General features: G+C 39.6%; 1 protein-coding gene across 2 annotated transcripts in view; it reads left to right on the top strand.

The window, feature by feature from the left end:
• MYO10 (myosin X) overlaps window positions 1-14,510 on the top strand; it is a 63,551-nt gene that overhangs the window by 32,568 nt on the left and 16,473 nt on the right. For both annotated transcript variants that reach the window (XM_014259614.2, XM_088053564.1), the window contains 9 exons: window positions 1,255-1,379; window positions 1,513-1,627; window positions 4,681-4,787; window positions 5,748-5,957; window positions 6,260-6,299; window positions 6,728-7,630; window positions 8,856-8,979; window positions 10,211-10,454; window positions 12,711-12,806. In XM_014259614.2, the coding sequence (XP_014115089.2) occupies window positions 1,255-1,379; window positions 1,513-1,627; window positions 4,681-4,787; window positions 5,748-5,957; window positions 6,260-6,299; window positions 6,728-7,630; window positions 8,856-8,979; window positions 10,211-10,454; window positions 12,711-12,806 (1,964 nt within the window). The remainder of the gene's footprint in view (window positions 1-1,254; window positions 1,380-1,512; window positions 1,628-4,680; window positions 4,788-5,747; window positions 5,958-6,259; window positions 6,300-6,727; window positions 7,631-8,855; window positions 8,980-10,210; window positions 10,455-12,710; window positions 12,807-14,510) is intronic.

Below are 14,510 nucleotides of genomic sequence, written 5' to 3'. Positions count from 1 at the left end.
TTTATTTGTTAATTTTAATTTATTTGTCAAGTTAAAATCTGTGGGAGTGATTTGTTTGTTGGGTTGAACAAAAGACATGATTAAAGCCAGTTAATAAGTAACAAGACAGTTCTCTGATTGACTGTTTCCCAGGGCTTGATCTTGCTATCATTTCTGTCAGCTGAAGAACTTCAGATCTTTATGTGAACCATTGACTATCTGTGAGATCCCACCTCCTGAACTTGCAAAATACTGAACACAGTGCTCCAGCTCTGCAAGTGGCTGTGGAGGAGGGTCAGCTGATAGATTAAAGTGGATGGTGATAATTCATGCTGATGAATTAAATGATGTGTTTACATGTGGTGGCATTTCCTTATGGGGGTTGGCCGTGTTTTGCAAGGCAGCAATTAGTGCTGTCTTGAGCAGCTTTGCATGGCTCTGTCTGGGTTACCTCAAACCATGGTGAAAACACAGGTGACTTGGGGGGTTCTCAGATGGGATGAGAACATTCCTGAGGCTCCCAGTGGCAGAACCATACTGATTAGTATTCACAGGTTTTCATAACTGAGTGGCTGTGGGGTTATCTGTTTTCTGACAGGAAAACAATTCTGAAAGAACTGCAGGCAAACCAAGGGAAGCTTACTTCAGATAAGCAGGGGTGGGGGGTAGTCTGTTTACATAAGAGAACATTTCTACTGTTCAGAATAGCAATAAATAGAAACTCTTTCACATACATCTTATTTAAGACATGAGGGACCACTGGGAAACTTTTCTTCCTGTCCATAGCAGATAATTGTCAATACACTAAAAATTGAATATTCTCCATCCTTCTGGTTTTGTTTTTTATTAAATCCATATGGCTTGTATTTGTATGTCTTCAACATTTGGGATCCTCTACAGGGACTTTAAATTCAATTGCTGAAGAAGCAAAATAGTCAAGCTTATAGCTGTTAACCTATTACCTGCCTGTGCTTCTTTCTTTTGTTTCTGCCTACGCAGCAGTAGCCTACAAATACACATGAAATGGAAAGAACAGTTGATTAGATCAAATGGCTGTAAATGCTCTGTCTATGGAAATGATATTCTGTAATTACCCTGTGATTTCCATTCTGTAGATATTTTTATATGCTCAGGACTGCTAATATCCTTTAAGACATTGTATAGCCAGTTATTAGGCTTTGTGCATTTCAGATTCATACAATTTGCCCTTCTTTATTTCCCCCACATCTCTAACCATTGCTATTAAAATTTTTGTTTTGAACCTGCTCATTTCAGATGCCAGACCAGTTTGATCAGACAGTGGTGCTTAACCAGCTGCGCTATTCTGGGATGTTGGAGACGGTCAGGATTCGGAGGGCTGGTTTCCCCGTCCGGAGGCCCTTTCAAGACTTTTATAAAAGGTAAACACACTGACTGGTGCCCTTCAAGTGTAAGTCACGGGTACCATGTTGAGGAACAAAAGTAAAAATAATCATGTGGCCAAAATAGAACTTTATCTCTTAAATGAAGCAATAAATACTTTTTGGTTGCCAGGTATAAAGTCCTCATGAGAAACTTAACTCTCCCTGAAGATTTAAATGAGAAATGTGCCGTCTTACTTCGTCTGTATGACAACACAAGTACTGAATGGCAGCTTGGAAAAAATAAGGTAAAATAAGCTGACTGTGCATATTGTGGTGCTGGTCCATGTACAAAACTGAGGGGACAGGATTTAGACTGCACAGTTGCAGAGGTGTAGTTCTAATGGTAATTACTTCTGGCCTTTAAAGAAGCTGCACATGCCCGTTGGTGCTCTTGGAACTCTTAAACCAACAATTAATGGTTGTGCTGAGGAATTTGCTAAGACACTTAGGAACTGTGTTTTTAACTCTGTGATTTCAGTCACAGAGAAAGAGTTCACCTGAATTCTCTGTCACTTCTCACAAGTGGTAGCACTGGTGAGAGTCAGAACTTAAAATTGAGATTTTTTAATTTTTAGAAGTATGGAACATGTGTGGTAACACTTTTGTTCTGCAGGGAGCCCCACTAATACTAGTAAACCAACCTAACCAATACCTCTTCAGTGGCAGAAATCGGGAGAAGAATTTTAGCCAGTGTTCACGTGGCAGAATTGAGCTCCAAGTGTGTTTGCCATCCTAGTCTGCGTCTTTTCTAGCAGTACATTAGACCTTTGATATGTGTTCTACCAGACAACCTGAACTTTGCCCACATTCTGTTTCTTTAAAGAAAAAATGTCAAATTATTTTAGAATAAATTAATGAATCAATTTTAATTTGAGAAATGTAACAATCCAGGTGTTTGTATGTGCTCATTTTGCAAATTTGATTGTAGACAACAGCTTGTGATTTGTGCTCTTGGATTTCAGCACATGATGTGAAAGCATTGCAGACTCAAGAGAAGATTCCCCATTTCAGGATTTGAGATCTCCTAAATATTAAAAACTTTTTAAAAATCCTTTTTAGTGCCATAATGTAGCAAATATATTTTGTAAAATCTGATTGATCTCTGTAGGAAATTCTCTTTCCTTCCCCCTCTTCTCCCCACAACTGGTTTAGAATGGTTTGGAAGGGTTTCTTCTCTTCCTCTGTATGCTTAAGGACTCCTAGATTTGCATTCTGAGAGTTGTTTTAATCATCTTACAGTTACTGTAAGAAAGAAGAAATGATCTGAAATACTCTGGTGGCCCTTGATGTCATCTTCCATCCTATTTTTGTAGCCAATGGCTTACAAATAGCACAGTGGTAGCATTCGGCTGCAGACCTGGGCTGTGCATCCCATCCTATTTCAGACATTAACAGTATTTATGCATGGACCCTGGAGAGTGCTTTGGCATCTTAGGGACACATGTTTATCAGAAATTGTTTTCATCAGCTGCTCATCAGGACCTCGGCAGGAGCCAGAGCTCTGTTGTAGGTTCCCTTTCTGTGGCCAGGGCTCATCCTCCCCCAGGAGCTGCCTGTGCATTTGTGAGACTGCATAAACAGGAGCAGAGCACAAGAGGACACTGCTTTCAGACTGAACGTGGCATGAGGCACTATCCTGCCCCTATATTAATTTAAAGGGATAATAATGACATTGTGATGATTTGGCTTCAGTGTGATTTTTTTTTTCCTTGTCATTTACATCTCAAGCTGCAATGCACCTGGTCAGGAAAAGGCATTAGCCTGAGCTTAACATCTGCTTATCATCCATTTTTATTCCAGAAGTAGCTGAATGCTTTTCTGAAGAATTTTGTTGCGTTTTTGAAAGGCTGTGTGTAGAGCAAAGAAAGATTGCCCACTGAGTGAAAGAAAAGGCTTTTTCTGTGAGGGAAAACTTCATATAGAAAGAGCTGTCCAGTGCAGCTCTGACGCTGGGACTTTGAGACTTTCTGTGGGACTTTGCATTCCTGTTTCTTGGGTAATTTGTGCTAGAAAGTCCCTTTATAGCTTTGTTCAAAACTCAGAACTGTGCCTCTCCTTAAGAGTCCTGCTTTGGCTTTGATGATGACTTTTTTCACAAAACTGCAGAGATAAAAACAGCTTCTTTTGCATGTGAACACCCCCAAAAGTCCATTGGGTTTTGGGTTTTGATTTTCTGGGGGGAGGGAGTGAGGGATTTTTGGGTTGGGTTTTTGTTTTTTTTTTCACATCAAGAGAAAACACCCAGCACTTCAAAAATGCATTCCTGCTTTTAGATGTTTTTGCAGCCATCCTCCTTTAGAAGAGCCCACCCTGTCCAGGAGCTTTCCTCATCCCCACGTTGCGGTGTGCATCCTGGCTCTCATCCCACATAATCAAAGTGTCACTGAACTTGCTATTTCCAGCTGCCCATGTGTTAGGCAGCAGCATGCCAGGCTGTTGTCACCTATAGCTGACACCAGGATACTTGGCCTTTAAAAAAGAAAAGTTGAGAAGAGCTGGAAAAAGCGCTGACAGCGGATAGCTCACCACTATGTGAGTGTGTGGTAAAGAGCAGATGTCAAGGCAGGTGGAAGAGGGAAGCTGCCTCCCCCATGCCCCTGCTTGACTGGAGAAGCAGTTTTATTTATTTAAGGCAAAATAGTCTGTTAGCTCAGTTTATGTCAAAGCCATGTGTCAGCTGCCTCTGAGACACTAGGCATGCAGGTGAATGATCCAGGTTAGTGCTTGGAAGAGAGCCTGGGAAGCATTCTGTGTGTGGGAGGGTGGCTGGCTGTGGTGGGCTGTCTGGCCCCGGTGACTCTCTCCATGTAATAGCAGGAAAACAGTTGAGTCGATGTGAACATGAAGGCCCTCTCATTTTGTGCCTACTTCTGCTGTCCTGCAGCAATGTCTTTGGAAGCAGCAAGCCTTGTAAGGGGTTGTGGAGCCTGATGTGCCTGTGAAAAAAGTAAATTATGGGGGTGGTATTTCTGCCCCTCTGATTAGAAAGTTCATGCGAAGTCCTGCAGCTTCTTTGGCCTGTAGGATGAATCCAGTAATTACATTACATTTGGAAAAAAAACCTGCTCCTAATTAAAAGATACAATAGAGTAATCTGACCCTTCCCACTGAAATCCAAAGTTAGAGGATGTTCTGCAGGTGTTTTCTTTTAAGGGGGCTACATTTTGTTTTTCTCTTTTCTGCTGAAGAAATAGTACTCTTCTCTGAATTCAAAGCTGAGGCTTGCTGCTTGGGCTGGTCTGGCTCTCCCTTAAATATGTTCACCAAAATTTCTTAAGCCAGAAGTTTTCTTATGTAGGTGTTTCTCCGGGAGTCCTTAGAGCACAAGTTGGAGAAACAGCGAGAAGTGGAAGTCACCAAGGCAGCAATGATCATCCGAGCGCACATCTTAGGTTATGCAGCCCGGTAAGTGACTACATGAGAACATTAGCAGTAAGGATTTGAAATAAATGGATGAGTTTTCAAGTTAAATCCTTCTGGCACAATTCTCAACTTTCCCTAGGGGCCAGGCATTCAAATCCTGTAAGTGGCTTTTGAAAATAGCAGCTGAAAATACCCAAGTTTGAATTGTTTTAATATAATGAATAGGACAATACAGAAATTCGAAGGTCAGCCAGTATCCATCTGATTGTATCATGGCATTGGAGCCATGGTAGGAACTCTAGTTGAGTGGCAACTAGTAGCAACTAGTGGGGCTGCCCCAATCTCCCAGCTGAGATCCTGTTTTATCTTTGCTTCTTCATGGTAAGAAAACAGAAGGAAAGTAAAACTAATCCACTTGGTTCTTGGAGAACCAAGACATTATGTTACTGATTAATGTTTGACTTGTTTACCTGGCTTCATGCATTATGTGTTAGGTGGAGTTGTTCATGCCATCTATTTATTTCTCTGCTTTTTCTACAAGTCAGTTGAGGACAGTTTAAGGAAGCTTGTTTGCATAATGAGGCAATTTCTTTTCATGTGCTTATTAGTCCTGTTCTTATATTCTGACCAGTGTGTTACTTAAAAACAATATCCCCTTTTTAATGCCAGCTATCCTGCTATGCATGGTCTTTCTTTTCAGAGCTGTGGGATGACTGTATATATTCTTTCTCTTCATGTGAGCACACACACAGAACTGTCTTTTTAAGCATCTCCTTGGCAGGGACATAAGAACATGTAAGAACATGTGCATTTCCTTAATGAAGACACACGCAGTGCTGTCAAGAAATGAGAGAATCTTGCTTCTCAAAGGGAGAAGAATGCAAACAGTGGGGGAGCTATCACAGAGCTAGAACTATCATGAGCTCACTATTGCAGGTCACCATGGCAAGATCCCTCACAACTGTTTCATTACAAATTTGCTTCTTTTTTTTCTCTCCCCAGAAAGCGGTATAGGAAGGTTCTCTACTATGTGGTTGTGATACAGAAGAACTACAGAGCGTTCAGCGGTAGGAAGAAGTTCCTGTGCCTGAAGAAAGCAGCCACAGTCCTTCAGAAGCAGCGGCGAGGCCAGCTTGCTCGGCGTCTTTACAGGGAACGACTGGAGGAGAAGCGAAGACAAGAGGAGGAAAGAAGAAAAGAGGAGGAAGAAAGGTGCAGTCTTTGGCTTACATCACTCTCCTGCCTGTGCCATATTAGGTGTTGGTCTGAAAACCTTTATTTCAGGCTATTCTTGAGCAATTGACTTTGGAAACCTTTGCTGCTTTTGCTAAAAGACTCGTACAGCTATCATGGTAGTTTCATATTCACAAACATATTCGTTGTGATCTTATTTTTGGCTGTCTTTTCCAGGTGGCAGATGATCTCTGTAAGCTGAGCTATTTGCCATAGCAAAGGAATGCGATGAGCTTATGTGGAGCTTGATTGACTGACTTTTTTTCTTCACTCACTTTTAGGGAAAGACAAAGGCAAGAAGCAGAGCGTCTTGCCCAGCAGGTAAATTATATTCTTAACGCTTTCAGACACTTGTTTATTTGAGTATCTCAACCCAGCAATTAAAAAAATAAAAGGTACCTGTAGCATTAAAACTAAACTAATTACAGGAGCTGGCAGATAAAGCCAAAGGAAACTCAATATAGTTTGCATGGAAATTTCTTTCACCTGATGCTTCATTTAATTTCCGGCAGAGACTGAATTTTCTGCACACACTTGGACTTTCTGCTCAGCTATCACTGAGCAAATGTAATAATGCTTTAATTTTTTTTTTTTTCTTTCCTTTTCATTTCTTGCTGATATGAAGATAGGGCTCTTTTTAAATGAATAAGCATGGTGGAGTATAGAGCTTTAGAAATAAATTTTAAAAAAGAAGTTTGCATTTAGGGGCCTAACTTGATTTTATTTTGTTTCATTTTACTTTTATACAGGCTGAAGAAGAGAGAAAGAAGCAGGAACTGGCTGCCATTCAGAAAGCTCAGAAGGAGGCAGAGCTGAAGCAGGAGGTGGAGAAGCAGAAAGAAAGCAGGCAGGTGGAAGAAATCCTGCGTCTGGAAAAAGAAATCGAAGACCTGCAGCGCGTGAAGAAGCAGCAGGAGCTGTCCTTGACAGAGGCTTCATTACAGAGGCTGCAGCAGCGTCGAGATGAGGAGCTCCGGCGGCTTGAGGATGAAGCCTGTCGAGCAGCTCAGGAGTTCCTGGAATCTCTGAACTTCGATGAGATTGACGAATGTGTCCGAAACATTGAGAGATCTCTCTCTGTGGGCAGTGGGTATCCTGCTGAGCTGGCTGAACAGACTGGAAATGCCTGCAGTGAAAAGCCCAATTTTAACTTCAGCCAGCCATATCCTGAGGAGGAGGTAGATGAGGGCTTTGAAGCCGATGATGATGCATTTAAAGATTCACCCAACCCAAGTGAGCATGGCCATTCTGATCAAAGGACCAGTGGCATCAGAACAAGCGATGATTCCTCAGAAGAAGATCCTTATATGAATGATACCGTGGTGCCAACAATTCCTGCTACCAGCGACACCATGGTCTTACCTCCTGGCCATGACACAGTGAGTCTCCACAACTCTTCAAGCGGCGAATCCACGTACTGCATGCCAGAAAATGTATCCTGCAGACCCCCAGAATCTGGGGAAGTCATTTCTCCCGACGGAGACTATGATTACGACCAGGATGATTATGAAGATGGTGCTATCACTTCTGGCAGCAGTGTGACCTTCTCTAACTCACACAGTAGCCAGTGGTCGCCAGACTACCGATGTTCAGTGGGGACATACAATAGCTCTGGAGCATACCGGTTCAGCTCTGAGGGAGCTCAGTCTTCTGTAAGTAGAAATGTTTTTATTATCTAATAAGTGATAGATGCTTTCTGATTGTTTTTTTTTCCCTGCTGTGCAGCTGTAGACTCACTGTAGCTGTTTTTAGAAAACATTGTGTAGCTTGATTTGCTCAGGGCACCTATGGAAATAGTGGTCTGTTGCCATCTAGATGTCACTGAGTTGAGTGCATTAGAGTCAGAGGCAGCTCAGATGCTGTTTGCTATCTGCACAGATATGGTTTTAAGTGCTTTAATGCAGCACTGTGTGTTACTCGGTGAGGAGCTCAGTGCACAGTGAAGTTCTCTGTGCATGTGTTTGGAATTGGGGTACCAGGTAGCATGTTGGGGAATTGATTTCAGGAAAGCCAAATTTAGTTATGTGTGCAAGAGTTGCAAGAGTATTGAAGAATAAATGCTTGCAGAAGTCCCTGACATGCCAGGTATAATCTGAGGTTATTTGAAGAGTAAAGTTCACGCAATGGAAAATGTTTAAATTATTGAGGCAGACACACATTCTGCAGAGAAAATTTTCAGTGCTGTTTACTGAGTATACTGTGGGATATCCTTCTACAAATACTTTTGAAAGAACATAATTTCTTCTAGCACCCAGTGTTTCTGTGAGACTGTCTCATTGGGAAAGTCAAAAGGTATTTCAGGAACACTCACTTGTTTAGAATGAAAACTTTAATGATATAATATCTACATTTGAGGCAGTGATAAGCAGTCCAAGAGCTGTTGTGGTTGTTGGAATAAGTTGACAGTTCTTGCCTGAGAAAAAAACACTTTCAGTGCCTCTGTTGAGGATGCCTTCCTGGTGCATGACTCTGGATGTGTGTCAGACACAGAACAGAAATTCTGACTTTCTAGGGTGAGGGACAGCTAGTGCAACACCTTGTGCAATGTTTCTTTCTCAATACTTTTTTAAACTCTTCCCCACAGCACTTCAGTGACAGGGGCAAGTAGAACAAGGTAATTACCCTGACCATACTCTTGCAAAGAGAGCTTGCTCTTCCTGAGCATCTACAAAGCTTCTACACAGATTTGTTGTGTAATCAAACAGTTTAAGCTGCAACTTACTAAGATGTACTCCTTCCTTTGTTAGCTGGATGAAAACCAATGAGGAATCATGTCCTTCCAATACATGACAAAATGCTTTAGCTAGAGTCTTCTAAAATGACTTGATCTAAACTCTTTCCTGAGATATTATGACCTTTCTTTCCTTTCTTGTGTAGTTTGAAGACAGTGAAGAAGATTTTGATTCCAGGTTTGATACAGATGATGAACTTTCCTACCGGAGGGATTCAGTCTATAGCTGTGTCAGCCTGCCCTACTTTCACAGTTTTCTGTACATGAAAGGTACTGGATGAATCAATTTTCTAAACACATAAAATAACCAGAAATATTTATTGTTTATTACACTCCAATTCCTGTAGAGTTAAGCTATTTTCTTACTTTACAAAGGGTGATTTTATTTAATTTGAGCTGTTCTCAAGTTAAGTTACGTGCAGTGGCTTACATCTAGCAACGTGTTTCCCTCTGCAGAAAAAGATCAATATTTTGGGTTGCCTCTGTTTCATCTTACATTTTTGTTGGCTCGCAAACAATGAAATATTCAGTGTACAATAAAATAACTCACCAAGTAAATTATACCAAATTTTGAGTAAAGCTGATTCCTGCTCTCAAAACCTTGTAACATAGACAACATTCTACACTGCAGACCAATATTACTGACCTTAGTCAAATTTCACCTTGGATCTGGAAGACATGAAGAAGGTTACATGTAGCAAAGGGATGTGAGGGACTCTGAAAGAATATACACAGGAGTTCTCTGCTTAAAATTCTTGGGTTTATCTTCTTAGCAAATTGTAATCTAGCTGAATCCTTGTATGATTTCATGACTGTAGTATACCTTATTTAGGTATAGGAGCAGTGATGAGTGTACACACCACAATGTTTGTGTGGAAAATAATGCAGTTGACAGTAGCATGGCTTTTACTTTTTGACAGAGCTAGCAGTCAGTTTTTGTGGGATGACAAGAGCATGTTGGTTTGGTTAAGGTTTTTATGACTGTGATGTAACCAGTGCAGGGTGCATTGCCTGCTCTGTGGCCACACTTTGGTGTGACTGAGCTCACACCGGTTTATTTCCTACTCTAAACACAGTCGGGTTTTGTGGTTTTGTATTAAACAATGTTACCTAATAACCTGGAGAGAGGAAAGAGCTTAACACTATTTTTTTTAGATTATCATTGAAATACATTGAAAGCTGTCTTAAAGATCAGATTCTCATGTGCAGCAAGACTTTTCAGTAATTTATAATTATAGGTATGTTGTGTATATGTACATGAAATTATATGTACATTACTTATATTTTTGTAATACAGAGACTTACTACAATTTATAATTGATAATTTATAATTTAGATTGACAATAATATTGGTGGCCTTTGCAGCTTACAGCAGAGACTCAGTTTAACTGCATTGTTGTTCGTCAGCACCTTCCAATTTTGGTACTGTTCACAGCATCTCTTTTATGATATAGTTGTTTGTTTTAACTGCATATAAACCCACATTTGTCTCTCTTGCCAGGTGGCTTAATCAACACGTGGAAGCGACGCTGGTGTGTCCTGAAAGATGAGACCTTCCTGTGGTTTCGTTCTAAACAGGAAGCACTTAAGCAGGGTTGGCTTCACAAAAAGGGGGGTGGATCATCTACACTTTCCAGAAGGAACTGGAAGAAAAGATGGTTTGTTCTCAGACAGTCCAGGTTGATGTACTTTGAAAATGACAGTGAAGAAAAGCTGAAGGGTGCCATGGATGTCCGAACTGCCAAGTAGGTTTACATGGTTTTATGTTAGCCATGGTTCCTTCTAAGTAGTATTTGGAGCTCAGTCTGGGAAAACAGAGTGCCCTGCCTACAAACTGTGTGAATGCAAGCAGGAGGGTGTGTGTGGTGAAGTTAGTGAAAGCAAGTGTTGTCCTTAGTTGGCTCTCTCTTAAGTCTAGAGAGTGCTCCAGAGCTAAGCCAGTGCCAAATACTTCAGAAAAATGCTGCTGTAATGAACCCATCTATGCTTTCTCCCAGACTAGAGCCCCTACTTTGTCTGTAATGATTTCCAAGGCAATTTGGGGCGTGTTGCCAAGTCTGTAGCTGCAGGCAAACCCAGAATGAAGAGGGTGGAATTAATAGTCCCCGAGTATATTGAAGTTCGCATGGGTCAAAGTTAAATCTTCTGTATGTATTTAGATTTTCTTTTTCATGCTTTAAATAATTGGGGTAGTGTAGAAAAGTCTTTAAAATGCATATATTCATTTAAAAAAACCCCAAGATTACTAAACCTAATAATTTATGCCTTGTTAACTGAAGTTCCTTAAGCCTAAGAATTTTACACTTCCTAAAGCATGCAGAAAAGAAATTTTCTACTGGATGGTATTTTTCCTTCTAAACAACTTAGGATTATCTACCTAATTTAAAAATTAGTGTGCTAACATTAGTTGTCTCTTTTCTCTATAAAGTATACCTAAGCTTTCATCCAAAGTAGAGAGAACCAGAAATGGTTAGCAACACTCAGTTCCACTCTGTGTCTTGTAATCTGCAGCTATCCAATTTGTTTGTTACTTTAACAGAGACCTTAAACTAAATTGAAATCTATGATTAATCTTTTCTTTGGCAGTCCTGGCTTAAGCCTGATTTCAAGTAGGACAGAAAAGAGTTTCAGTGAGAATCCTGACTTGCTCCTAAAAAACAAATGGGCTGTTGGCAGTCAAGTAAATCTCTGAATAGAAGCTGAAGAACCTACCATATTTTTTTGTTAAAACTAAATTTGACTCTGTCTCATGTACCAGAGCATTTATTTAGCATAATTTTCTAATATATTCCATCAATCATTCTTTTTTGTTGTTGTTACCTCAGTGTTTCATTGTTTGTGCCCTATAGACGTTCTTTGCAGCACGTACCATTAAAATTGTCAAAGGTTACTGAACCTAGATTGCACTGTGGGTTCAATCAATGACTTTGTGTATAAATTAGCTAAAAGAAAGGGTACATGCATTTAAAGACCTGTGTTTCATAAGAAATAAACAATAGCTTTTCTAGATAATGTTAATATTTACCAAGTGCATTCCTAATCTATAGTGCAAGTCACATATTTCACCACTCTCTGTTAGGGAACCTGTTCAATAGAAAAAATCTCAGGTTGATTCACTTAAAATACAGAACAGGGAGGTATTCTATTGGACACTGTTACAGAGAGCGAAGGAATCAAACAGTACAAAATTACAGCTTTTTGTATTGATGGAAGATAGATCATCCTCATGAGTCAGATATGCAGAGCTTGTATATATTATTTATAGGACTGAGATTTATAAGAATAGTATAGCTGATAAGGAAATATAGCCACTTAAGGAAATAGTAAGCTTCAGACAAGTACAGCAAAACAGCAAAAAGGAAAATAAGTTCATTTCTTAAGCTACAGTGAAATCTAATGTCATACTTTAATTATTGCTAAAATCTTCACAGTTGTTTTTTTATCAGTACTTAGATGTCCAAACTAAAAATTAAAAATATGTAATTTTTCAGCAGATGAGTGCTCAGCTTTTTCCAGAAGTCATGTTTGGAATTGTCTTTATGCTGACTCACAACCACACAGAATCACTAATCCAGGTTTTGTTTGTTTTCAGTTTTCAATCTTCAACAGCTTTCTTTTTAGGATTCCAAACATCACTTGGTTATGCAGTTAGTTCAGAAATACATCCATTTCTTAATTCAGTTATCTTTGCCTCTCTTGGAGTTTGATAATGCTTTGCTTTTTCTTTAGTTCTTGATAAAATGGCAACAGAATGGTCACTTTGGTATAGTGACATTCATAGTAGTTTGAATATTTGTACTATATAGGCAGAAAACACAGCTGTCGTTTGGCAAACAAATACTGGATCTGATAAATCATGTTGTGAGTTTTACAAATTAACCTAATGAAGACTGACTGCTCTTGTTTTAAGTATCAGTAGTTTGTGAGCTTCTCAGCAGAACAGAATTTTCAAAATGGTGTTAATCTGTAATGCTCAATCTTGGTGTTTCCCTTTTTTTCAGAGAGATTGTTGATAATACAGGCAAAGAAAATGGTATTGATCTAATAATGAGTGATAGAACCTACCACTTAATTGCTGAATCTCCTGAGGATGCAAGGTATGAAAATCATCAGGCCTATCTTCTTTCCTTTTTCATTTCCTTTTTAACTTCTATGCCATTCTGACTTTGGCTTGTCACTAATTTGTTTGACCAGTGTCACGAAGTAATCAGGCTCTGTTAAACACGTTGCATTTAACACACTTTTTGAAGGGCTTGCTAAGGAGAAAACTTTGTGGCAGACAATTACTGGGAAGAGTCAGATAGCAAATAAAAATTTGCCTGGAATTTGGCTGCTACCCTTGTGTTACTAGGAACTTTCCGAAATACAATTTGTCTGTAGACAAGCAGTCATTAGCCACTGATGCTGGCTTGTGAATTAGCCTGCTGTGTTTAGATGCATTGATCAAATCACTATTTGAGACCCTGTAGTCTGTCTGCCTGAAATGAAGCACTTTGTTCTTAGGGGTGGGATCTGTTTGTTTAAGCAGAACCTAAATTTTTTTCAGATAGAAGTTACAGTGCATTGTATTTTAGAGCAAAACTGTATTCATGTAAGAGGAGTGTGTAAGAGAGTGCTTCCCTTTCTGCATATTTAAAAAGGGTCTTTTGTTGCTAAAGGATCCATATCTAACCATGGGGGAGGCAGGTGGGTGAGAAGCAAGTCTGACTTGTCAGATCAGTTGTAGAGCTTTTTTTTTTTTAAAAAAAACCAACATGCTACAGTTCATGCAAGATAATAATATGCTTGCCTATAAAAATCAAGCATTTAAATAAAGTTAACTTAGTAATCAGAGCTTATTACCCATTGCCTTGCTGCCCCAAGGCCAGAATACAGCGTGCCTTTGTCAACATCACTTGAGCTACTTTGTGCAGAAGCCTCAAAAGTTCTTCCATATTCTGTTCTTTGCAAAGGTAGAATGCCTTCCTATATCACAGGACCCTGAGTACAGATGTAGATGTACCAATGCAAAATCCATCCTCATTTTTTTAGGTATCCTTGAAATTATTCTTGAAATAATTTAGGAGCTTTCTAGCAGTTACTGTTAAGATTATTTTGGGATGTAAGCATATTTTAAAATGAAGGCTTAGCTAAAGTCTCTTCTACCTGACTTGTGTGTGTGCCCTAGGGACCAATAAGCAATTACCAGCACACAGACTTGTCTGTTGCCATGCATCTCCTTAATTTTGTTCTTAAAGATGGAGGAGACACTATACACTCTTGCTGTGTACAATAGGAACAACAACCATCCAGATTGAATTACCTTTTATCAGTGTATTTCCTGGTTCTTTTTTCTCACTCATCCCAGAAGACTAAATGAGGAAGATGTGTAAGGATTTGCAGATGGGCAAAAGTCAAAGCTTTGTTAACGAAACACTGTGAAAAGTGAATATTGGGCTGTGTTTGGTCCACATCTGCTATTGAAAAAATATTTTGTACCTGGACTAGATCAGGATCTGAGGTTGCTCTTTGTTCAAATTAAGTACAAAACTAAGAAAAACATGTCACAAGTCTCCAGAAGAGGAGTTACTATTATTGAAGAAGTAATGCTTCAATGGGCAGCCACTGCTGAGGGCTTGTTCCTTTCAAATCCCTAACCTTTTTCCCCATTTCTGTGCTCTGGGACTTAGCTGAAAAACAAAGGAGGTCCTGAGAGGGAAGAAAGCAAAAATAAAGTCTGCCTTTGTCTTTTGCAAAGTGCCATGATTCATTTCATTTTCAGTGTTTACACAAAGATTAAATGAAATCAGGAAAACTCTGAA

This window comes from Pseudopodoces humilis, chromosome 1, assembly GCF_049639895.1.
Source record: "Pseudopodoces humilis isolate 2021_Gansu_Grassland_sample_001 chromosome 1, ASM4963989v1, whole genome shotgun sequence".
Taxonomy (NCBI): Eukaryota; Metazoa; Chordata; class Aves; order Passeriformes; family Paridae; genus Pseudopodoces; species Pseudopodoces humilis.
Note: the sequence above shows the minus strand (reverse complement) of the source record. Positions and strands in the feature narration are given on the sequence as shown.